The sequence below is a fragment of the Atheta coriaria genome, unplaced genomic scaffold (assembly GCF_025399875.1).
Source record: "Atheta coriaria isolate IRGN ID8LTWV9N9 unplaced genomic scaffold, Caltech_Dcor_3.1 hic_scaffold_3_pilon, whole genome shotgun sequence".
In the NCBI taxonomy this organism is placed as follows: domain Eukaryota; kingdom Metazoa; phylum Arthropoda; class Insecta; order Coleoptera; family Staphylinidae; genus Dalotia; species Dalotia coriaria.
This window is the reverse complement of record NW_027045445.1, coordinates 2,490,965-2,512,038: the sequence shown is the minus strand read 5'-3', so window position 1 is coordinate 2,512,038 and position 21,074 is coordinate 2,490,965. Positions and strand designations below refer to the sequence as shown.

The following is a 21,074-nucleotide window of genomic DNA, read 5'->3' as shown; positions in this document are numbered from 1 at the left end:
TGGATGGACGTATTTGGTTTAATGGTTTTCATGTATTAAAGCTTCAAATGGGCAAAAATCAAAGTTGCTGATCTCAAAATGTTAGTGTTAATTAATTATTCTTAAGTTTTCACTTCTATTTGAATGCAAACGCTGCATATATTAATGAAATGACAAACAATTTGTTTGATTGCTGCGTATGTAAGCTCACAAGAAATTGATTGGAGGTTGCACATATCTAATAATAGCCATAGTTCCGTGATTGTTTCAATGAATGCAGAAACGGTGAGCTAATCATATTATATGGTGCGACAAACGTCCATCTTTCTAGGTTCGAGGTATTACAGCCAGTTATTTTTATGGCCGGCGCTCATTTATTAATTGCACTCGTAACAAGTGTAATGACAATGAAGTCAATAATAGACGTGCTTGCAAATTTACATTGTATTTTCATTACATACAGTCCCGGATCACTGATCAATGAATCCGAAAATTTCATTAATGAAATTCTTATCAATGGAAATGTACTCTACTCTATAGAATTTATTAACTATCGAAAATTTAGACAAACATGTTGACAAGGCAAACCCATTAAGTTCATATGGAATTTTACAATAATCAATCAACCACATGTTGATGATATAACATGATACGGACCATACAAATGGTTCTAAACAACTATATAAATAAATAATTTGTAAATAGGTCGCATTCGTTAACCTTTACCTATATTATCGACGCAAGAAGAAACAAATTGAACTACCTGCCTGACATTGATGAAGTGAACACTTGCAACGTAAAAAATGCAATCATATTTCTATATTTAGCGTTTCTATTATCAAGCAAGTATTTTCCAGTTGTATAAGCAATGATCACGACGAAGATCTCTCTGGGGCCTAGCACAAGTAATGCATAGCAATGCGATAAATATTCTAATCACAGTTATTACATTAATCTTGCGCGATAAACCATTACGTCGTAGGGAATTGCTATAAAAACAAAACGTCATCGGTCAAGCAAATGTGCAATCCGTCCGGCTGTCAAATAATGGTTTCGTTATGCTTGTGTGCAGGCGGATTATCTAATCGCAGCGAATGAAGAACAACGAAATTAGGATATGTTGTACATATTTCGTGATTTATGTTTATTTATCCGCAATAAATATTATTGGTGATAGTGTGATCATACGATGAGCACACAGCAAACTGTAACAATGATATCTATTATGCTATGATATGATATAATCCAAATCAAATTGAATTGAAATTGCATGAATTTTTGCTTTTTTTGCTAAGTTTTATTGATTTTTTTAGGAAGTCTTGTAATTGTTGTGAATTTATTTAGTAATATCTTGTTTCCATGCACTTGTGCAGTATTGATGGATCAGAATTGCGCAGCAGCAGTGCGAAATAGCTAATCGGCCGATAACCTTTCTTCCTCTCTGATTCGTTTGCTCCAAATGCAGTTCAAACCACTATCTATTGAAATGTTTCAAAATGTTTCTACTATAAATCAATATAATTACATACTTATAAGCGAATATAATCAATTATAATCAATTTTCTCAAATTAAGCGTACACACATTTTTTTAATGTTATTATTATTTGCATGAAATTTAGCACATTTGACGTCAAAAGCAATAATTATATTGCGCTGTTTGTGCATCGATTGTTTGACACGCTGCATCTGCAGATTCAATTAACAGCGAAACGGTTCTTGATGATTTATGCACACCGTTTTATGATCGCGTATTTTCATCATCATGATGTCCGACAAACAAACGTATCAAAAGATATAGCCCCTACAAATCTTAAATGTGTATTTTCAGCTTTCATTATGTTACTGCATTCTGGCTTCATTGATCGTCGAAATTTATGATTCATTCCACCGTCTGCATCACAACTTCCACGTAACGCAACACATTCCTTCGAGAAGAAGCCGATGTAAACAAAAACATGCGAAAATAATATCTGCAGCCGTGACGTAGGTCAGACTCGTTAATTTTTAATTTTCCCAGCGTGTTTACGTTTTTTTTAAAATACTTTTGTTGTTTTTCTGTTTGTAAATTTGACAGTGCCGACATCAATTGCGAAGCGAAATTCCTAAGTTATCAATAGTTATTTCAAGAACTACAAAAACTGGAATTTTATCGAAACGGTGTCGAAATATCTGGAGACAAGTGTCTCTTGACGAAACAATTCGTAATTGATTCGGTTGTCTTATTACTGGTTACGAAATCTTTGCATACTCGTTGATGGTCATAAAAATGACGCGCAATTAAATTCCCACACTTTATTTCAAGTGCCATCAAACGCACTCACTTACAACTTACAAATTGTTTTAATTAGAAAGTGAATCGACTTAGAGTTATCCATAGTTTGTAAAAAGACTTAAAATTTCATTAATTTCCAATTAACAGCATAATTAGGGCGCGTAAAGCTCATTAGTCCTCATTCAGATCCAGTTTCGACCAAATATTTCCACCGAAATTATGCAATATCAGTGAAACTATTGTGTACATTGTACAAATATGCACTTAATTTGATATTATCTGATCGAATCTTGGCATCATGTTTCCGAGTCCACGCTAATGCAATTAACAGCGCGCCGGCGGCGATAAGAAGCGTCGAACTTTTTGGTGGGTCGGGATCATCCATTTAATATCACTATCAACGAAATATTAACCTTTGTCAAATGAATGCACAAAGAATGTGCTTGGCAGGTCGTTGCACCCGAATTCGATATATATGTATTGTATATATGTATATGCGCATAGTAGTAGATTCGTAATGATTTGGCTGAAATCTCTTATCGGGTATTGCACTTCAGTGTTTATGTGTGCACGCCTACTCCGTGCGTGACATTCACACATCATATTTTGTCATTATTCGCGCACTGCGCATTCTTTTTAATTCTCGCGACGGACGACTGTATTATGATACGCATAATTATTATTTATTGAGCTTCACAATAAATATTGCAGTGTATTGACCTCTGCTTGTTCTTCGGCTAAAATTTGCACTTTGACAGTGCGAAATATCAACCGATTAGAATCGGTTTTCAGTAATTTTTCGCATATTTACTTTAAATTTTCATGAATATCGATTTATTCTAGCGTTCTCTGTTTCAGTAAGTTGAAAAATATTAAAAATTAAGCAACTAGAAGGATTTTATAATTTTTATTTATAATCTCATGGAAATTAAAGATGGCATTGTCGTTGGCGTAAACAACTTTCTTGTCCTCTAGTTCTGGTCTGTTCCAGACTAACTCAAAGCGTTCAAAGTCAATATGAAGTTGCCATGCGAGTTAAGGTTGAGTACGTAAACATGCGTTCGTTGCGATTGTGCACGGCCGGTTCAAGCAACCCGGGTCCGGGTGTCTGATGGCCACGGCCACGACGCCACCGGCCAGATGATACCCTTGCCATCGTGTAAGGTGCCGCCGACTGCTACGTGACGATACGGAGCACACTTCCAACCACTTTCCCGACCAACTTCCAGGAGCATTGCACCTTTAGGTACTATGTGTTTATTTTTAGACTCCATTAACGTAAACCATTTTCTATCTCCTCCTAATTTAACTCAAGATAATGTAGTTATCCAACATACGCGAAAGGCGGTAGGATGAATATCAATCAGTTGTTCATTCACCTCGAAGTATTGTTATTCATCGATTATTATTTGTTTTGCATTGAACGTAAATAAAAGAAACGAAATTTGCACTTGTTTTCATTCCTCCACATCTTCCCGTTGTCTCGGACGCGTTTAATTTCCTTGCAAAACAAACAATTCCCAAGAATTTTATTATAAACCCATTTATCAGTTACGATACATCATACGTTACGATGTGCTCTTGATTGAAGAATAAACGTAAACAAACAAACAAACGCCATAAATAAAAGTGTAAACAACTTGCGAACTGACAACAAAAAAAAACATTTGCGATGTATAATAGTGAGTGAAACATAAAAAAAATGTGTAACTAATGAAATGGAATTAGCGGAGGACATTTACCCAGGTTTTAGTAAGTAAATATTATCAAAACAACAAACAACGCTCTCGGTGCGATTGAACTCACTCACTCGGTGGTGTGATGATCGTGGTATCCCATCCTCACGAGGACCTCTTGTATCGTGCCATGTCTATGACTTGTTATGTAAACGGCGGCACGAATTATATTAGAGCAGTAAACAAGACATAAATAATATAGATGACTAATAGTAAGACACGCCGGCGCCGGCGTCGAGCAGGAGGAGCGCAAGACAACATCCAAACAAAACTTTGTCCTCGAACTCGGAAAAAATGCCCATGGTAATGACCCTCGTATCGATAGAGTATTACTTCGAGAAAAACATCCGCAGTGCTTTAAATAGAATAGAATGCTGTAATAAAGATTACTTGCTTAAATTATTACAATGTTTACATGTCTACGATTTTCTAATATCAATCATTATCAGACATTGATATAAGTTTTTTTCTTTTGAGTAATTTTTACTTTCATTTTACGTTTAATTGTGTTGAGTAAAATTAACCTTAGGATAATTTTGAGTTCCTGGACGAAAATGCGCATCGCAGAAGCATGGAATATTTACTTATACACGCTGTGCGATTTGAACTTGTACTTGAGAAATCACAATGCAGCGTTCAGCAATAATCATCGATTACTTGACTGGTAAAGCACGCCAGACTTCGGAATTCCGTTTTAATGCTGCGGGTGTAAATAAACAACAACAGAACATCCCAAGCGCGTTGTATTGACCGCAGGAGAAAAAAATAATTGAATGTTGTTATATTAATCATTATTGTAACTCCAACAAAGTAATTATTGCGCTAATTGAGTTATTAACTTCATTTTCTTTCGGTGTTTACTTAATTTATACTTAACCTAACATATCATAAATGGTATGCTACCAAATATGCACAATAGACAAACAAAATCGCAGGTATTTATTGTCTGATTGTTGACTTATATTGCAGCAATATTTTTATAGCAACCAGTCCCTACATTCTGAAGATGTAGGTACTTAAAGAAGTACGAACACATTGTTAACTCGTGTGGCAGTAAAGTTTATGAGAAGCAAAGTTCAAGATTATTTAGCACACTCGGACTCGGCCGGAACAGTTGGAATCGTAAAAAAGTTTTTATGAGAAATATAGGTAAGGGCCTGATGCACGCCTGTTGACCTAGTCTTGGTTAGAGTCGTGAAAATATGTGTTTAAAACGGCATTAAAAACACGACCATCTTGTAGGGTAAGTGCTCTCCACGTGAAATATAAATAAAAACCAGAGAGCAAGGCGAATGCGCGCCTGCACGGCTTGGCCGAAAATTGTTATCGAAATACAAAGGACGAAAATTAACCATCCCATAACTGACCAGGAAGTTTTTTGCGCGGCGCGTCATAAAACCCGCACAAAAGAAAGAAACGCGAGTTTCGTCGCGACGAACGGCACACGGCACTGAATTTACAAAATGATTTTATGCTTATTTACGTAATTACACGCGAGGATAAGCGTACGAATAACACGAGATGACGAGTCTACCTGAAAGAAATGATAAATGAACAAATGCTTTGCGACTCGCAAAAAATTGGCTAGACAGACCTCTGGACGATGATAATTCTTGCATCAACATCGACTCCCCACACAAACGAAGAGTAGAGATAGAATTTAATTCAAAATAAACATATGTAGGTTTTAATATGGCTTACATTGTAGCAAAAATGATTAAAATTGCATTTTTTATATTCATATTAGGCGTGTTTTAATTTTGCAACGTACTCGAAGTGACACAAACGAATGGAGTCAACGTGTTCAGATCGGTTAATTATCTGTCGACCTTGGCACGTTTTTTTCATTCTTCATCTGGTTATTGAATAAATTTAACTTTTTGTTTTCGGTTAAATAGGTAATAACAATTCGTTTAGCCGATGATAGTTTACACTCCGAAATAATTGACGTCGCAATCGTTTCGTTTCGCATTAAGTTCTAAAATTACTATTATCAATTAGAGTGTAATATTTGCTTGCCCTCAACAATATTAATGAATGAATTCTGAACTATTCACCAATATACTACGATATGACTATGTTAATTTAACTTGAACAACTATTTGATGTTTAACATCATTTGATACTTTGCACTTGATTTGTAGTTGTGATTGTAAATAATGACCCGTTTATATTTGACCCATTTTTATTGCACGAGCAACTATCACAATTGCCGGCGTGGAAGTGTGTGTATTGAGTGCAAATGTTAATATTAAGCTATTGATTACATTTCATCATTCGCATAACGAAATCGTAATCGAAGATGTGTTAATTGATTAAAATTTTAAACTTATTCTGGGGTTAATAACACTTTTAAGTGGATAAAATTCCGCACTAGTAAATTAATTAGTTCCCGAAACGATGTCAGCTTGTAATGGTTTCATTATTTTATCCACGTGCGATTGATAAAATTTATTATTTTGTTTCAACGCAATCGAAAAAATTTCGTTTTTGCAATTCATGTTGGTTCTTGGTTTTGTTGTCATGAGCAGTACAATACAACTACAACACACAATCAGCAAAGATTAGCCAATTGCCTTGACATTGTTTACCGAAACTACAGAGAACGAAAGACGTACAATTACGCAACACGTTTTAATTTAGTAGACGGATTATCGTTAAATGCTGTCTGCGTGTTCACGAGCAAGAAAAGTAGATGTCTAGCAGAAACCGTGCGTAAGAGCGAAACGATTAAAACATCACAAGAAATTTGCTTGGTCCCTGAGGGATAGACATAAAATAAATAAAATAAACTATCGATGATTAATGCAAATGGCGATTAAAATGTGTTAACCTTCAGACTAGCAAATGAGATACTCAGAATTGTTACAATTAATAAATTTATTTAAATTAAATTTGTGTTATTTCAATTTTTTCTTGTAGAATAATTTAATAACCTACAACTTGTGCCATTTTATTTTGTATTAATTTATATTTAATTGAATACCCTGTATTGGGTTCAATATTCTGAATTTTCTGAACGGTGGTTGAAAAGTTGAAATGAACGTGCAAATCGGTGATATATCAACCAAGAAAATTTCCAAAACTAATAAGGTACGTTCCTAATGATTTTATATATTCAATTAATCAATACCTGTATAAAGAAATCCAAAAATATTATCGAAAGATCGCAAATTTGGTTTATAAACAAATAACGTTGTAGGTTAGTTATTGATTCACGAAAATAATAGCTTTTAGTACCACTAGCGGCATCTTCACGCAGTTGCATTGAAGCTTTACAAGGATAAAATAGTTAGCAAAGCCATTGCTTACAATTCCTATGAATTTAATTGTTTAACAACTGTTTAATTAAAGATTATTTTCTATTTTGTTTGTTTAAAAATTAGGAGCATATCCTGCGCGTCACAAACTACAAATCTGGCGAAAAAGTCACATACCAAATAGTATTACTAAAGGGATACGTAACAAATCAAAATTGTATAAAAAGCCAACAAAATATAATCGTCCAGCAAGAATTCTACTCAGTTAGCCCAAAAAACACGTTTAAGGCGCTGGTTAAATTACAAGAAGGCTCTAATATTATATCGTTAAATTACTGCTGTCAAACAATAAACTTTGAACTTATATATGAAGTGCCAAGAAATAAAAGACGCTACGTTACTCCACTTTATGTGGTGTTCCAAGGGCATGATGGTTCATTTCAAACGCCTGCAGGACAACCAAATAATCCACCAGTGGCAATCGAAAAACTACAACTTAACTGCCAACTTATTCAAACAATACTCGCTGAAAAACTTTACGAAACACATCAAAAGCATCTTACATTTCATTTGACTGAACCAAAGATATTTAAAAGTGAAATAAACATTGAAGAATCTCATAATATAGACCCAAGTGAATTATTTCACAAACTGGCATGCGAAATTGAAAAATCACAATATGGAAGTCCAGATATCAAACATATTGCATTTCTCTCTGGGATGCAATATCATGGAGAACTTTATAAGGAAGGAATGGATTATCAAGAGGTAATAAAAATAACACAGCAATATATTGCTTTGGGACGTGGAGGGCTTGCTGTTTTTCATACTGCATGTTTATATACATGGCCAGAAAGACTCCAGGATGTGATCAAAGCGTTCCTAGATGAAACACCAATAAATAAACAGGAACTATTGGATGATAGTAATTATCGTGGGACGTTTGGCACTTGTTATTCGACAACGCTAGGGTCAGTCCTTCATGAACTCTGTCATACATTTAATTTAGGACATGCAGAGGTCGGAATTATGAGTCGAGGATTCGACGATGTGCGAGATATATTTTTAGTTGATAGTGTTGATGCTGTGGAAGCTGACCAAAGAAGAGGAGCGCATGGGATTACGGATTCTACTGCTTTACATAAAAGTGGCGCACAAATTTTACGATATAACAAGTGAGTATTACTTGTAAACAAATTTAGATTTATTGTAACACTTTATTTGAACATGTAGGTGGTTCCTTCCTGATGAACGCGATTTACCCTTCACATTAACATTCGATTCATTACACAACGTAGTACAATCGTCTTGGGGAGTACGGGTTGTAGAAGTTCGATCAGGCGATGAAGAAATCATGACGCAAAATTTTATTTATTCTGTAGCTAAGATGAATCTTCAACTTCAGTTAAGTGAGTTGAAAACCAAATCAAAGTTATTCATACAGGATTCAAAAGGAAACTGGATAAGTCAAGACATAAACTAAATTTAGAATCTATTCGATTTATTGTACTAGAACTAAATTAAGTTATTGTTGACTAAGCTTAAACTTCTCCTCCATTTGTTTTCCATTTTTATGGATGGCAACCAGTAGTTTATCAACAAGCGTTTCAACTGCTGATTTGGTCAAAACCAAAGTGTCATGCTTCAACATGGAGTAGACATTGAGGCCATACACTGGCATGATATTCATGTGCTTGATGATATCTGTAGCAACGGTTATATTTCTTGGCATAATGTCAACACTAAAAAATATACATTAATATAAATAATTTTTAATTAGTTTGTGGAATTTACTCATTGATGAATAAGACTGATGGTCCCCAATTTCTGCTTTTAGCCATCTCTTCCAAAAATGTATATTCATCAGTTGGTAATTCAAGATCATTCACAATATGCAAATCATCCTGTGCTAGTTTTACAGATAAAGTGCTTGTGAGTCCCAGGACTCTTTTATAGAAAGGAAGCATGTAAAAATGAGGGGTTGGTGATCTAGGGCCATGGATAACACCACCTCCCTTGAAGAGTGGACTTCTGATTGAACTGTGCCTTGATCTACCCATTCCTAGTTTAAAAATGTCATAACATTGTGATTTACTTAAACTTTAATGATAGTATTACCTTTTTGGGGCCATGGTTTTCTTCCACCTCCTCTAACTTCTGATCTAACTTTGGTGTTTGCAAAACTGACAAATTTGTACAACTGTTGCCATCTTACATTCTGATGGATTACATCAATCCGTGGTCGAGCTGCAAATATCTCTGGATGTAAGTTAATGATACCAAGTTTTTTCTCATCAATGGTATCAAAGTTTTCTAGCCATGCTTGACGAGGTTCTACATAGCTCAAACGATTCTCTGCTAATGGATGATCTATGTTGATTAAACTCGAGAATGGTTTAGCTATTGCGGTCTTTATGTTTGGTACACATTTCGATAGTTTATTCATCAACATTTTTGTACAATTATTATCAATTGCGATATTTTAAGGCACCGCTAAAGAGAGGTTAAGATTTTTTTTTGCATGTGTGAGTAGACATTTACAAAGTGTTGAAAAATATTCGAACTTTTCGAAAAGGCAACCAACAAGTTTCTATTATGTCGATATATGAAAAAAATACTAGAAAATATTATCGTAAACTGTTTGTGTCCTATTTACATCAATTTCTCATTGATTAAATTACATTTGCTTGTGTGGCTTTAGAGTTGGCGCGGCATGCTTGTCAAAATAATAAACAAGTTCCACGCAGTTCAATCTAACCTGTGTTTCCATCGTAACGTTGACAGAAAATAAGTGCAGCAGCTTCGTGACATGATAAAATTGTGCGTGCAAAATTAATTATGGATAAAGCAAAAGTATTGAATAAAAAGACACCTGGCTCGCCACCAGTAATGCCTCAACCATCGGCAACGGTCGAAGAAGCAAACTATTTACCCATTCTTATAGCAGTTTTTGTTATATTTATCACTCTAGGTGAGTAAAACATATTTCATTTATACAATTGCCTCATAAAACTGATTTTGCAGTACTGTTTATAATCTACAAACGTAAGAAGTCGTCAAGGCGTGGAATACTCATCACTGGCTTGTGTGACAGTGGTAAAACCCTGTTATACACAAGACTGGTTCATGATAGGTTTGTTTTAACACAAACATCCATCAAAGAAAATATTGATGAATATGCCATTAATGCGGTAAGCATGATATGGTTGTTTAAGAAAGTTAGTTGGTAATTTTTATTATAATTTTGTATAGAAATCAGTAAAGATTGTGGATATTCCTGGTCATGAGAGACTGAGAGGACAATTTTTGGACCTGCATAAATCAACAACCAGAGGACTGATTTATGTTATAGACTCCCAGAATGTACAGAAAGACATCAAGGATGTGGCAGAATTTTTCTACAACATTCTTACTGACCCTGTCATTTATTCAAACAGTCCTGCAATTTTAATTTTGTGCAATAAACAGGATCAACCTTTGGTGAAGAACTCAAAAGCAATTAAAACATTGCTTGAGAAGGAATTGTAGGTTGAACTATTAGCTCTGCTTTAAATATTATTGATTATTTGATTTCTAGGAATACTTTAAAACTGACAAAGTCCAGCCAGTTGGAATCACTTGATGCAAATGCCAAGAGTGCAAATGTTTTACTTGGAGAGGAAGATGAAGCATTTACTTTTGCTGCCATGTCACAATATAAAATTGATTTTGCTGATGCATATGCTACTAATGATGATAAAGAGTGCAATATTGTAGATGTTGAGAAGTGGTTGGCACAAATTGTATAAATATGCCAGCATCTACTTAATTTATTGTTGCATGTTTACATGTTTATTGAATGTATTAAATTGATGTTATAGGTATAATCATTATTACCTTTGTTTCTATAAATTTGATGCTATTGTGTAACAAGGAAGCGATTTTTTTAAAAGAAATAACAGTTTCAGCTAAACTAAAGTATTTCCTATTGTTTCATAAATAAAATGCTTCAATTCTACTATTGTGTGTTCTATACGGATCTTATGATATGTTTGTTATAAATAAAAAGTATTTTTACAACAAAATTTTGAAATATTATTTAACATAACCCTACAAATCATTCATCTGCCAAAGTTCATATCATACGGATTTAGGAATCCGTTCATCGTTCATTGTCTCTAAATTATCAGTACAATGATGTAGAATTCAGAAAATGTTCATTGTTCAACTTCATAAATCCTACCATCTGTGCAGGTACTCATTCTTCAGCATACTTTTATTAAAGTAACCTAATTGTGTCTCCTTTCAGAGCTTCCAAAATACTCATCAACAGCTCTGCCAATTTGTTCTCACAGTCTACTAGCAAAGAATATCAAGCTAGAAAATTAGTAGGGTTTGTATATTATATATTGACTATATCCTTAGACCCATTTACTTTATTTTTGCATTTATTTTACAGATTTTCAGAAGCTCAAATGTATTCTGTAGTCTCAGATGTAAAAAACTATCAATCATTTGTTCCATTCTGCACCAAATCAAAAATACTCAAAAAGTATGAAAACAATCTGCATGCCACATTAGAAATAGGCTTTCCACCAATAATTGAGAGCTACACATCTCATGTAAAGTTGATAAAACCACAATTTGTCAGTGCAAAGTGCAGAGATGGAACACTGTTCAATTATCTAGAAACTACATGGAAGTTTTCACCAGGCCTTGAGAGTAATACCCAAACTTGCATTGTGGATTTCTACATTAGGTTTGACTTTAAATCAGTGATTTATTCTCAAGTTGCACAAATGTTTTTTGAGAAGTTGGTGCAGCAGATGGAATGGGCATTCATTTCTGAGGCTAAACGACGTTTTGGAACTGAAAGTGTACCTAGTTATAGCTTAACAGCTCCGCCACATAGAGCTAGTTGACATTAGACCAATAAATATGAAATTTTAGTTAATTATATATGCAAAAGAAACGACAATGAGGTAAAGATTAATTTTTATTGATATTGGTTTAAGAACAGAATAAATCTCATAGAAAAATATTGTATTGCTTTCTTTAACTTGTTTATCAGAGATTTTAATTGTATATAAATGTACATATTAATATGTGATATGTATTAAATAAAGTTATTTTGGTTGTTGTAAATATTTCATTTTTGAACTAGCATTTTAAAATTCACTGCTCTACAAAATTACTCAGAAGCAAGTCCGTCTGTACGCTGCTGCCCTCTGAAATTATGACATAACTAACTTCACAAACATAACCGCAGATTATCCAAGTATTTAAGAATGGCTGGTGTTTTTCGCATTCAGAGCGCATTTTTGCGCCGTTTACTGCCACAAATCAACAAACGATTGATTTCTACATCCAAGAAGAATGCAGATAGCGCAGTAGCTGAAGTAACCGAAACCGTGACGAAGACCAAAGCAAAGAAAAACTGGATCAGTTATGGGTTTGACAAGAAATCAGAGGAAGCAGATCTGAATGCATTGCATTCTGTAATGTTTGCCGCAGTCACCGTTTGCTTGATTTTCGGTGGATTTATAATGAGTTATGCTCCCGACTACAGTTTGCACGATTGGGCACAACGTGAGGCCTTCTTGGAGTTGAGGAGAAGAGAAGATGCAGGACTTCCTTTAATAAGCAAAGATTTAATTGACCCAAGCAAAATTGTACTGCCATCTGATGAAGAACTAGGTGACACTGAAATCATTATTTAAATTTATAGTCAAATTGTGGAATCAATTGTAAAGAATGATGTTAATTAATTAAAGTTGGACATGTACAACTAATAGTGACTTTGTATATAATTTAATTTGGGGAATGTCAACTTCAACATTGAGTACATGTTGAACAAGAATTAATTTGATTTTTTTATAATTTACACATCCATTTATATCCTATATTCATATTGTTACAGAACATAACATAAATGATACATTTAGAGCCCCCGCACACTACAAACTTTTTATCGGCCGATATTTTGATCGGGTTGGGCTGTGAGCGCGCACACTACGCCAACTAAACAGTTGGGTTTGTGGTGAGTGCGCACACTAGACAACAGTCGGCCGACTACTTTTACTTTGTCAGCTACCGTTGAAGAGAGCGGTCGCATAATGAAAGTTAATAGTAATACAATATTGTCCAGAAATATTATTATCATTGCTCTGATACAACGGAGGAGAAAAATCAAGAGGAGAGTCCGAGAGTTTTGGGTGCATCCCATCCACAGTGATAGGTTATTAAATGGAAAATTTTACACGATGCATTCAAAACTACTGGATTTCCCGAAAAATTTTTTCACATTTTATCGGATGACCATAACTAGCTTCATACCTGTGGAGGAGAGATTGAGCGTCACTATTCGGTAAATTAAACCACTATTTGTTTATTTAACTATTTATTAAAATTACAAAATCATAAAGTGTTTAAACAATTAATTGTTTACAAGTCGTTTATTTGCGAATCATCTGAATAATTTCTTAAGTAACACTAAGGTGTATCGTTGGAATTGCCTGGTGAGGAAATGTTTGTCTGTGGTGATATGGGAGATGGAGTTGAAGTAGTTGTATACGCCTGTAATGGTTGTGGTGACAAGATGTTAACCCCTCGATGCTGCAATATATTGTTGTTACATGATGACTGAGAAGTAGATTGCCTGGCTATTCTTATCTGCTTAAAAACGTTAAGAATACCAATCTTAGCATCGAGTTTTTCTTCTGCGGTTAAATTTTGTAATGAAGGGATAAGAGATAAAGCGAAATTTATATCTTCGTCAACACGCGGTTCATTTAGGGCTTTCAATAATGCTTCATCTAAATCCGTATGCTTCGGTAAATTAGCCCTCTTCTTCCGCTTAGGGATACGTGTAGAAGTAGATGGACCAACTTCGTCATCATCTTCGTCAATTTCTGGAGAATTTTCCTCTGTCAGGTTACTATCCGTTTCTCTATTTTCTACGCATGAAAGTAAAAATAGTAGTTGCTCAAAGTAGACATATCTACGCCTCTTGATCGCAGCTTGTCCCGACTTTGTGTTCTTTTGTGCATTCAACTCTCGGCGAAAACAAGTCCGTAAATTAGCCCATTTCTTTTGCACCTCTCGACCTAAAAAAAAAATACAATACACTTTAATGCAACCACATAGAAAAGTGATGTGTGATGTTATTTACTTAATATTATACAGATATTTGGCTACTGGAGCAAGTTTCAATACGTTGTCCTTTGATTATCTAATGGGAGCTTCAACCATTCGAAATATTACGAAAACTACATGTGAGCAAATATGGAACATACTCCAACCGCTGTATATGCCCATAAAACAACATGATGACTGGATTAAAATTGCGGACGAGTTCTATAGTCGTACAAATTTTCCAAATATTATTGGGGCAATAGATGGCAAGCACATACGGATGATGCAGCCAGAACATTCCGGATCGTCATATTTTAACTACAAAAAGTTCTTTTCTTGTGTGTTAATGGCTTGGACTGACGCAGATTATAAATTTGTATACATTGATGTTGGTTCTTATGGAACGGCTAGTGATTCAGAAATATTTAAAACATCTGAAATGGGTAAACGACTTTCCGAGAACCGATTAAATATTCCCTCCGGCAGGTATTTGCCCAATTATGATGATGAACATGTTTATGTAAGTAAATAAATAAAAATGTATACCTAAATATTAAAATAAAACTTTGTTTTCAAAGCAAGATTATTGTGTTAGGTATATGTACATAATAAATAGTTACGTACCTTCTTTCATTTTGTCTTCGGCACTACGTTCATTCCATCTAGGAACAACCGCTTCACAAACCTCTTCCCACAACTCTTTCTTTACGTTTATATCAGAATATTCTTTTAATTGTTTTTTATAAAGTGCGGGTCTTTTTTCAATTTCTTCTATTAAATTTACAATGGACGTTTCCATAACCAGCGATGCAGTAGAATTGAGCTGCGACATAATGAAAACAAAATGCACAATCACTCAGCACCAAAACTCGGAGCGAACTGATATCGCAGTCGGCCTGGTTGGCCGATAGTTTAGTTTGAACGCAGTTGGGTAGCACATCAAACTTGTTTATCGGCCGATACAAAATCGTTGTAGTATGCGGACTTGCATACATCTTCATACTGGTTATAAGCCCGACCAAACTATCGGCCGATAAAAAGTTTGTAGTGTGCGGGGAGTCTTAGTTCCCATTGTGGTTCCTATTTCCAAACTGGGAACTTCCCTAGGTTAGAATTACAGATGGCAACACTGTGAATTGGCACGAGGTCGCTTCGACCGGCTCGCCGATGCTCGACTACGTTCGCCACCTTCAGTGTGCGATAGGCGTTGCGTTTGTTGATTAGAATCATCAGCGGTGGTGCGCGATTATGTGTCATCGTTGTTAATTCGGTGAATTGTGATCGTTTTCAATATCAAGTGTGCAGTGAAAATTGTGCATTTCGATTTGGATTAGTGTGCTTTCTCAGGTAGGCAAATGTTTCATTCATAGTACCTCAATAAGTAATTTTTTTCGTTAAAAATAGGGGCTTCAACCACCCACGCCGGGGTTATGTTTTTGTTTAAGGGTTGTCAATAAATAAATTGATCGCACATGCTTTAGATATATGCATACACATGTCCCCTGCTTTAATGCGCATTTAAATTCGCGAATTTCTTTGAAGTTAAGCCGTTAAGAGCGTCTAAACAAATCCTAACTTAACCTCACAAAATTTGTTTATATTTTCTAAGATATTTTTTATGAGGAGTACATGTGATCTGAAGCGTAAACAAATATTTTTGTTTTTGCATTTATTAAACATCTGAATAGTTTTTATAAGATACGAGTTAGTAGAATGTTACTTTCGGTTTTTATTTAGCATGGAGACATGAATCAGTTATGATTCAGAAGAATGCATCATTTCTTAAATGCTAATGAGAGTAATCTGTGGATTGTTTAATATTTCAATTGTTAGGGTAGTAGTTCATGTAAATTGTGGGTGAATGGAAATTTTATTCCTTAGTTTCTCATCTCATTTCTTCATAGTGTGTGTTTATTTCAATCTTCGCCTTCGACGAATCAAAGCACATGATTGTGCAGCAGCTGTGCATTTCTGCCTGACCACCTGCTTTTGTCCAAAAAGGTTCTTCTCATCTTGTATTACCACATTCGCTCTGCCACTAGAAGGCATGCAACTTATAAAGATTTACATTTCTCGTCGTGATTTTTGAGTCTTGAAATTTATGTTATAATGAACTTTATAATGCATTTTTAAACTTCTTACAATTACGCCATGGCATGTGCGAGATTTTTATTGTGTTTATATTGGTTCAAAAGTGTTGAAATTCTTAAATTCACAGATGTGTGTTTTCCATACTGAGTGTTAGCCCTGCTTGTATATTCTTTATGACACATTTACAATCTGTTTACGGCATTTGTCGTTTACAATAATAAATTATTAGAGTAACTCCTCCAAACATTCTGAAGCGTGAATTATTCAAGCATTGCGTACGATAAAATCTAATAAAAAATAACTTTGCGACAGTTCTTAGGGAAAATCAAAAGTTGAACTAATTTCTCAAAGAGTACATTACATGCACTCAATTGCAGTCGAATGATTTTTAAAGAGTTTGAACTAGTTCAATACTAGGTCGTTGTTTAAATTTTAATGCATTCGTGCTGCACCGACCTTATTACGGATCAATTTAGTTATAAGCCAACGTATTTCCTATTGTAACTTATATTGGTGTACCTACTATGTTACTCCAATAATATATTCTATGAAAATCTCTTTAATGAATGAAACATTACCTCTTCTATGCATATTTGATAGTCTATTAAATAATTCTGCGCGATGAAAGTGGAGTATTTCGATGGTTACTTGCGTTTCGCACTCGGTTTTGCTTGGCAAATTAAGTTTCAATTGCAATAAATTGTTTTATATCTTTACCAAGGCGGGTACTTGCAATTGCGTAAATAGAATGACACACAAGTCCTCTCCATTCAAGCAATCGAATGAATGTGCGTGTAGGATTAATGGCTATATCAAATAAATCATTCAATTCTGTGTTCCTACATGTTTAATATGCACGCATGCTCGCGTTGAGACACTGTCATTATTAAATGATTATTAAATGATAATTTGTGATGTAGTTATCATATTATATCACGACAACTTCTTTATTATCATCATGTAAAATCTAAATTGTTCAATCACTGTTGTTATTTTTGTTTTATTTGATGATATTCTCAATTTGTCAGTTCATTGGACTGTTTAGTAGTGTATTCACGTGTATATTCGCTTGACAAAGCTTTTGCACTACAGGTGCATGCTTTGTTTTGTTTATTATTCTTTTTTAACCGGAAGGACGCGCCGACGTCCGCTTATGACTCAAATGCCCGTAAAAACATCAACCGGCACTACCAAGTTGATTATTTATCAACTTAAACGAAGGCGTAATTGAAATTTCATGTAGTTGCAATCTTTTTGTTTCAGTGCGTGAGTCTACCCAGTGTACGACCACATCAGCGTTCTTCATCTAGTCATCGACGTTCATCGTGTGCGTGTACCGTGTGAGTGCATCCGCGTGTGCGTCGCTAGCCATGAAGTGGTTGCAGCAGGGTGTGCTACCAGCGGTGGTGCTGGTGGCGTTCGCGAGTGTTGTGTTGTGCGATGATACCACGCACGGGCCGGTTTTCGAGCGTGAACCGCCGAATCGTGTCGATTTCTCGAATACCACGGGAGCTGTAGTGGAATGCCGTGCTCGCGGCTCTCCACAACCGGAAATCATCTGGGTGCGTGCTGATGGTACCGCTGTCGGTGATGTACCTGGCTTGCGCAAGGTCCTCGCTAATGGTAATCTCGTATTCCCGCCGTTCCGCGCCGAGGATTACCGTCAGGATGTGCACGCTCAGGTCTACTCTTGCTTAGCTAAGAACTCCGTGGGTACCATCAATTCCAGGGATGTTAACGTTCGTGCAGGTAGGCGTCAAAGAAAGATTTCAATGTTTTATTTCGTACATGCGAAAGTCTATCTCGAAGAGATTATCTCTGTTGTATTGTATTGTATGGTGGGTGCAGAACTAAACAGGAAAAGTTTGCAAGTAAAGTACACGGAATACCGATGATCGTGTGGTTTTAAAGTTTAGCTCATCTTTGTCTCGGCAGAGCTTTTAAACTTTTTGCGACTTTGCTCATTTTATGAATATACGAAAATTGGTTGCGTATTTAGGTAAGTAGCTGGTTAGGAACTCACTTATTCAGAGTATTATAATGTCTTTAGAACTTCAAAGCTACATTTCTGATGAAAGTTATAAATAGATTCCAAATCTTGAAAGACATATTCTTGAAAGAATATTTACAAGACACTGCGTTGTGGTTCACTAAGTTTAAATTTTAAAATAAACACTATTGGAAAAAGTACGCGATTTTTGGTTTTATGGAAAATTAATTTTAGACATTATAAATATCCCTTGGTACATATTCTAAATTTATCTTGTTATTATCTTAGTATATGCTTTCGGTCTTAAGCAAACTTTATATTTCATAAGAAAATCTTGCTTTCATTAATCTACCAACCACGCCTGGAGATGTTTGAGTATAAATTTACATTTTTATGAGACGCCTCTAGAATTTTATGCACATTTTTGAAGCTACAATGCCAAGTGCAGTGTACATTACAGTTGGTGTTGTGCTTTTCGTATACATCGTTGCGTGCAACATCAAGATTTAACTGCTTCCTTGTTTGAAATAAGTGCAAGTGCAATCAAACGAATAAAACGCTTGAGGATTTTGTTGACAGTGCATGGGCGTGCGTTGCGTACATGCCAGAAACAGGATAGGAGTCTTGATGTGTAACAACATCGTCACACACTGATTGTTATCTCAATAAATTTAAATTCTTATCAAGTGCATTCTTGTTTCAAGAATAAATTGTAATTGCATAGCACAGTGTGCATGTTTTACGAACCTGTGCACAGTGTGCACAGCTCTGTTCACAGAAGCGTAAAATCACTTTAAGTAACTTATTATTTTATAATTAAAAAAAACTAAGGTAATTGAGTAATTAGTTATATGTTGAGACGTGCTATGCACACCAAGTAGACATATAACATTTAAACTTTTTCGTTGGGGTTGTAGTTTAAGTAGACGGATGCATTTCAACATTTTTTCCACTTTCAGCGTGTTTCGTGGGTCTTGAAACAGATTTATATTTAGACACATTTTTGCCGATGTCCCTTCTCGCGGGAATTCAATCCCTCTACGAAAACGTCTCAGACTAAACTGAATTGATGCCATCGTGACTCGCCGCGGTTTCTTGCGGCAGAATTCAAAGTTTTCAAGTTTTCCTACGGCTTGTACTGCTGCGCAACTTGCCACTTTTACTCAGTGTTAACATTCTACTTACTTTATTACTTCTAACATACGTGTCTCTTGGAGAATATATATATCGTTATAATCTTCAGAGTACGTACTTTTGTTTATGATGACATCTTTAAAGAGATGGAATTTTTATGTTTTGAGTCATTAAATTAATTATACAAGCGATGGACATTTTTTCCGTTAATTTTTTTGTTGATTAATTTGATGTTTTAGGGATTGACGCCACTTTATTACATTTATTTAGGTTGATACGGGTTAGGTCTATTAAATATTAACATTATCAAGGCGCCTACCTCGTTTACTAGCTACTGGCACGAGAAAATAAACGGAAAATATAAGTGATTTATTAGCTTATGCGTATTTCAAGCAGATTCTTATTCTATTTTTTTTATTAAAAACCTTTGTATGTCAACATTTCGTACATTATCCACATCGGATCTGATTATAATGATGCATGGGAGCAGCAAAACATTGTCTGAGCTGAACTAAAGCGCAAAACGAGGTCGTTCGCTCGCCGGGTATTAAACCATTCATGACTGGACAGTAAGCCAGGTCTGTCCTGTGCATCCACACGCGATCCACAAGTAACGAGAGTACATGTTGCACTTTGTTACGCGCTTTTTACATATAAATTCTCCTTGTCGCTCCGCTCCCTGTCCGCGTGTGGAGCTGGGCTTGGAGACCAACTAATTGTGAGCACTTAGTGCGAGACAGCCAGCGCGTTGCCGCTTGAACGAATTAATTAATTTGCAGTTGGATAACAAATTCGATGAACACACTCGAAGTAAAAGTTGAAATACTGCTAATTTCAAGCAACACACTAGTATTAAACGGTTTTTATTAGTCATATTTGCTATTTATAAGAAGAATGTATTCTATGTAAATATGTAGTGCAAACGTTTATTCATGTTTAGTTCTGCATCTTATAAATATATTTTTTCAGGATTGTATTGTTTTATATTTCAGAATTTCCAGATATTTTCTTTCAGATGTCTATATTTAATATATGTGTGTATGTTAATTGGCAATTCTTACAGTTGTCGCGCAGTTTTACGATACGGATGTGAATAAAGAGTATGCGATCCGCGGCAATTCGGTGATACTGAAATGTCAGGTGCCATCATTTGTCGCCGACTTCGTCGCGGTCGTCTCGTGGCACACCGATCAGGGCGAGGAATTTCTGCCCGGTGCACCCGACGGTAACAGCGTGCACACACTTAGAATGCGTTTTTTACCATTGCAGTCGTGCAGCAATTCTACCAAACGGAAGTGAATAACGAGTACGTCATCCGTGGAAACTCGGCCGTGCTGAAGTGCTCGATTCCGTCGTTCGTCGCTGATTTTGTCAGCGTCGTATCGTGGACCGATACGGACGGCAACAATTACAAGCCGGATCATAGTGCCATCGACGGTAATTTCCACGGATGAATGCTGAACCGAATGATGCTGCTTTCCCAGTTCCGGTCACAAAA

General features: G+C 35.5%; 8 protein-coding genes across 38 annotated transcripts in view; 6 read left to right on the top strand and 2 right to left on the bottom strand.

Moving 5' to 3' along the window:
* The first annotated feature begins 6,955 nt into the window (after positions 1 to 6,955).
* LOC135789546 (uncharacterized) lies at positions 6,956 to 9,020 on the top strand. Its single transcript, XM_065299435.1, has 3 exons — positions 6,956 to 7,081; positions 7,375 to 8,423; positions 8,482 to 9,020. Exons 1-3 carry the CDS (start codon positions 7,028 to 7,030, stop codon positions 8,729 to 8,731), a joined length of 1,353 nt encoding a protein of 450 aa, XP_065155507.1. The 5' UTR covers positions 6,956 to 7,027; the 3' UTR covers positions 8,732 to 9,020.
* Positions 8,733 to 9,801, bottom strand: mRpL4 (mitochondrial ribosomal protein L4). Its single transcript, XM_065299438.1, has 3 exons — positions 9,367 to 9,801; positions 9,043 to 9,310; positions 8,733 to 8,990 (listed from the first exon to the last, which is right to left on the bottom strand). The coding sequence occupies exons 1-3, from the start codon at positions 9,698 to 9,700 to the stop codon at positions 8,774 to 8,776; spliced, it is 819 nt and encodes a 272-aa protein (XP_065155510.1). The 5' UTR covers positions 9,701 to 9,801; the 3' UTR covers positions 8,733 to 8,773.
* A 183-nt stretch (positions 9,802 to 9,984) lies between these two features.
* On the top strand, positions 9,985 to 11,160 carry SrpRbeta (signal recognition particle receptor beta). The gene is made up of 4 exons (XM_065299439.1): positions 9,985 to 10,219; positions 10,273 to 10,439; positions 10,501 to 10,772; positions 10,826 to 11,160. The coding sequence occupies exons 1-4, from the start codon at positions 10,087 to 10,089 to the stop codon at positions 11,034 to 11,036; spliced, it is 783 nt and encodes a 260-aa protein (XP_065155511.1). The 5' UTR covers positions 9,985 to 10,086; the 3' UTR covers positions 11,037 to 11,160.
* Positions 11,161 to 11,319: 159 nt separating this feature from the next.
* LOC135789552 (coenzyme Q-binding protein COQ10 homolog A, mitochondrial) lies at positions 11,320 to 12,372 on the top strand. The gene is made up of 3 exons (XM_065299442.1): positions 11,320 to 11,481; positions 11,537 to 11,620; positions 11,687 to 12,372. The coding sequence occupies exons 1-3, from the start codon at positions 11,441 to 11,443 to the stop codon at positions 12,147 to 12,149; spliced, it is 588 nt and encodes a 195-aa protein (XP_065155514.1). The 5' UTR covers positions 11,320 to 11,440; the 3' UTR covers positions 12,150 to 12,372.
* A 143-nt stretch (positions 12,373 to 12,515) lies between these two features.
* NP15.6 (NADH dehydrogenase [ubiquinone] 1 beta subcomplex subunit NP15.6) lies at positions 12,516 to 12,947 on the top strand. Its single transcript, XM_065317316.1, has one exon. It carries the CDS (start codon positions 12,516 to 12,518, stop codon positions 12,945 to 12,947), a length of 432 nt encoding a protein of 143 aa, XP_065173388.1.
* On the top strand, positions 12,947 to 14,942 carry LOC135789551 (uncharacterized). The gene is made up of 2 exons (XM_065299440.1): positions 12,947 to 13,594; positions 14,413 to 14,942. The coding sequence occupies exons 1-2, from the start codon at positions 13,344 to 13,346 to the stop codon at positions 14,891 to 14,893; spliced, it is 732 nt and encodes a 243-aa protein (XP_065155512.1). The 5' UTR covers positions 12,947 to 13,343; the 3' UTR covers positions 14,894 to 14,942.
* LOC135789548 (uncharacterized) lies at positions 13,611 to 15,430 on the bottom strand. The gene is made up of 2 exons (XM_065299437.1): positions 14,986 to 15,430; positions 13,611 to 14,333 (listed from the first exon to the last, which is right to left on the bottom strand). The coding sequence occupies exons 1-2, from the start codon at positions 15,191 to 15,193 to the stop codon at positions 13,720 to 13,722; spliced, it is 822 nt and encodes a 273-aa protein (XP_065155509.1). The 5' UTR covers positions 15,194 to 15,430; the 3' UTR covers positions 13,611 to 13,719.
* Positions 15,431 to 15,544: 114 nt separating this feature from the next.
* Positions 15,545 to 21,074, top strand: part of Dscam1 (Down syndrome cell adhesion molecule 1) — a 42,925-nt gene continuing 37,395 nt past the window's right edge. For 13 of the 31 annotated variants that reach the window (XM_065299430.1, XM_065299428.1, XM_065299398.1 and 10 more), the window contains exons 1-2: positions 15,546 to 15,708; positions 17,716 to 18,201. In XM_065299430.1, the coding sequence (XP_065155502.1) occupies positions 17,823 to 18,201 (379 nt within the window). In that variant the 5' untranslated portion in view covers positions 15,546 to 15,708; positions 17,716 to 17,822. Of the gene's footprint in view, positions 15,709 to 17,715; positions 18,202 to 20,639; positions 20,802 to 20,845; positions 21,014 to 21,074 lie in introns of all 31 variants that reach the window. The other 18 variants (XM_065299413.1, XM_065299405.1, XM_065299404.1 and 15 more) reach the window with 6 other exon arrangements.

Excerpts from the sequence above, each read along its gene's own strand:
- LOC135789551 (XM_065299440.1), top strand. The coding sequence starts at position 13,344 with ATGAAAGTTAATAGTAATACAATATTGTCCAGAAATATTATTATCATT. Across the intron at positions 13,595-14,412 it reads AGATTGAGCGTCACTATTCG|ATATTTGGCTACTGGAGCAA; the intron begins GTAAATTAAACC and ends AATATTATACAG.
- LOC135789548 (XM_065299437.1), bottom strand. The coding sequence starts at position 15,193 with ATGTCGCAGCTCAATTCTACTGCATCGCTGGTTATGGAAACGTCCATT. Across the intron at positions 14,334-14,985 it reads CGAAGACAAAATGAAAGAAG|GTCGAGAGGTGCAAAAGAAA; the intron begins GTACGTAACTAT and ends TTTTTTTTTTAG.
- mRpL4 (XM_065299438.1), bottom strand. The coding sequence starts at position 9,700 with ATGTTGATGAATAAACTATCGAAATGTGTACCAAACATAAAGACCGCA. Across the intron at positions 9,311-9,366 it reads AAAACCATGGCCCCAAAAAG|GAATGGGTAGATCAAGGCAC; the intron begins GTAATACTATCA and ends TTTTTAAACTAG. Across the intron at positions 8,991-9,042 it reads TCAGTCTTATTCATCAATGA|TGTTGACATTATGCCAAGAA; the intron begins GTAAATTCCACA and ends TATATTTTTTAG.
- LOC135789546 (XM_065299435.1), top strand. The coding sequence starts at position 7,028 with ATGAACGTGCAAATCGGTGATATATCAACCAAGAAAATTTCCAAAACT. Across the intron at positions 7,082-7,374 it reads AAATTTCCAAAACTAATAAG|GAGCATATCCTGCGCGTCAC; the intron begins GTACGTTCCTAA and ends TTTAAAAATTAG. Across the intron at positions 8,424-8,481 it reads CAAATTTTACGATATAACAA|GTGGTTCCTTCCTGATGAAC; the intron begins GTGAGTATTACT and ends TTGAACATGTAG.
- SrpRbeta (XM_065299439.1), top strand. The coding sequence starts at position 10,087 with ATGGATAAAGCAAAAGTATTGAATAAAAAGACACCTGGCTCGCCACCA. Across the intron at positions 10,220-10,272 it reads TGTTATATTTATCACTCTAG|TACTGTTTATAATCTACAAA; the intron begins GTGAGTAAAACA and ends CTGATTTTGCAG. Across the intron at positions 10,773-10,825 it reads ACATTGCTTGAGAAGGAATT|GAATACTTTAAAACTGACAA; the intron begins GTAGGTTGAACT and ends TTTGATTTCTAG.
- LOC135789552 (XM_065299442.1), top strand. The coding sequence starts at position 11,441 with ATGTTCATTGTTCAACTTCATAAATCCTACCATCTGTGCAG. Across the intron at positions 11,482-11,536 it reads AAATCCTACCATCTGTGCAG|AGCTTCCAAAATACTCATCA; the intron begins GTACTCATTCTT and ends GTCTCCTTTCAG. Across the intron at positions 11,621-11,686 it reads CAAGCTAGAAAATTAGTAGG|ATTTTCAGAAGCTCAAATGT; the intron begins GTTTGTATATTA and ends TTTATTTTACAG.
- NP15.6 (XM_065317316.1), top strand. The coding sequence starts at position 12,516 with ATGGCTGGTGTTTTTCGCATTCAGAGCGCATTTTTGCGCCGTTTACTG.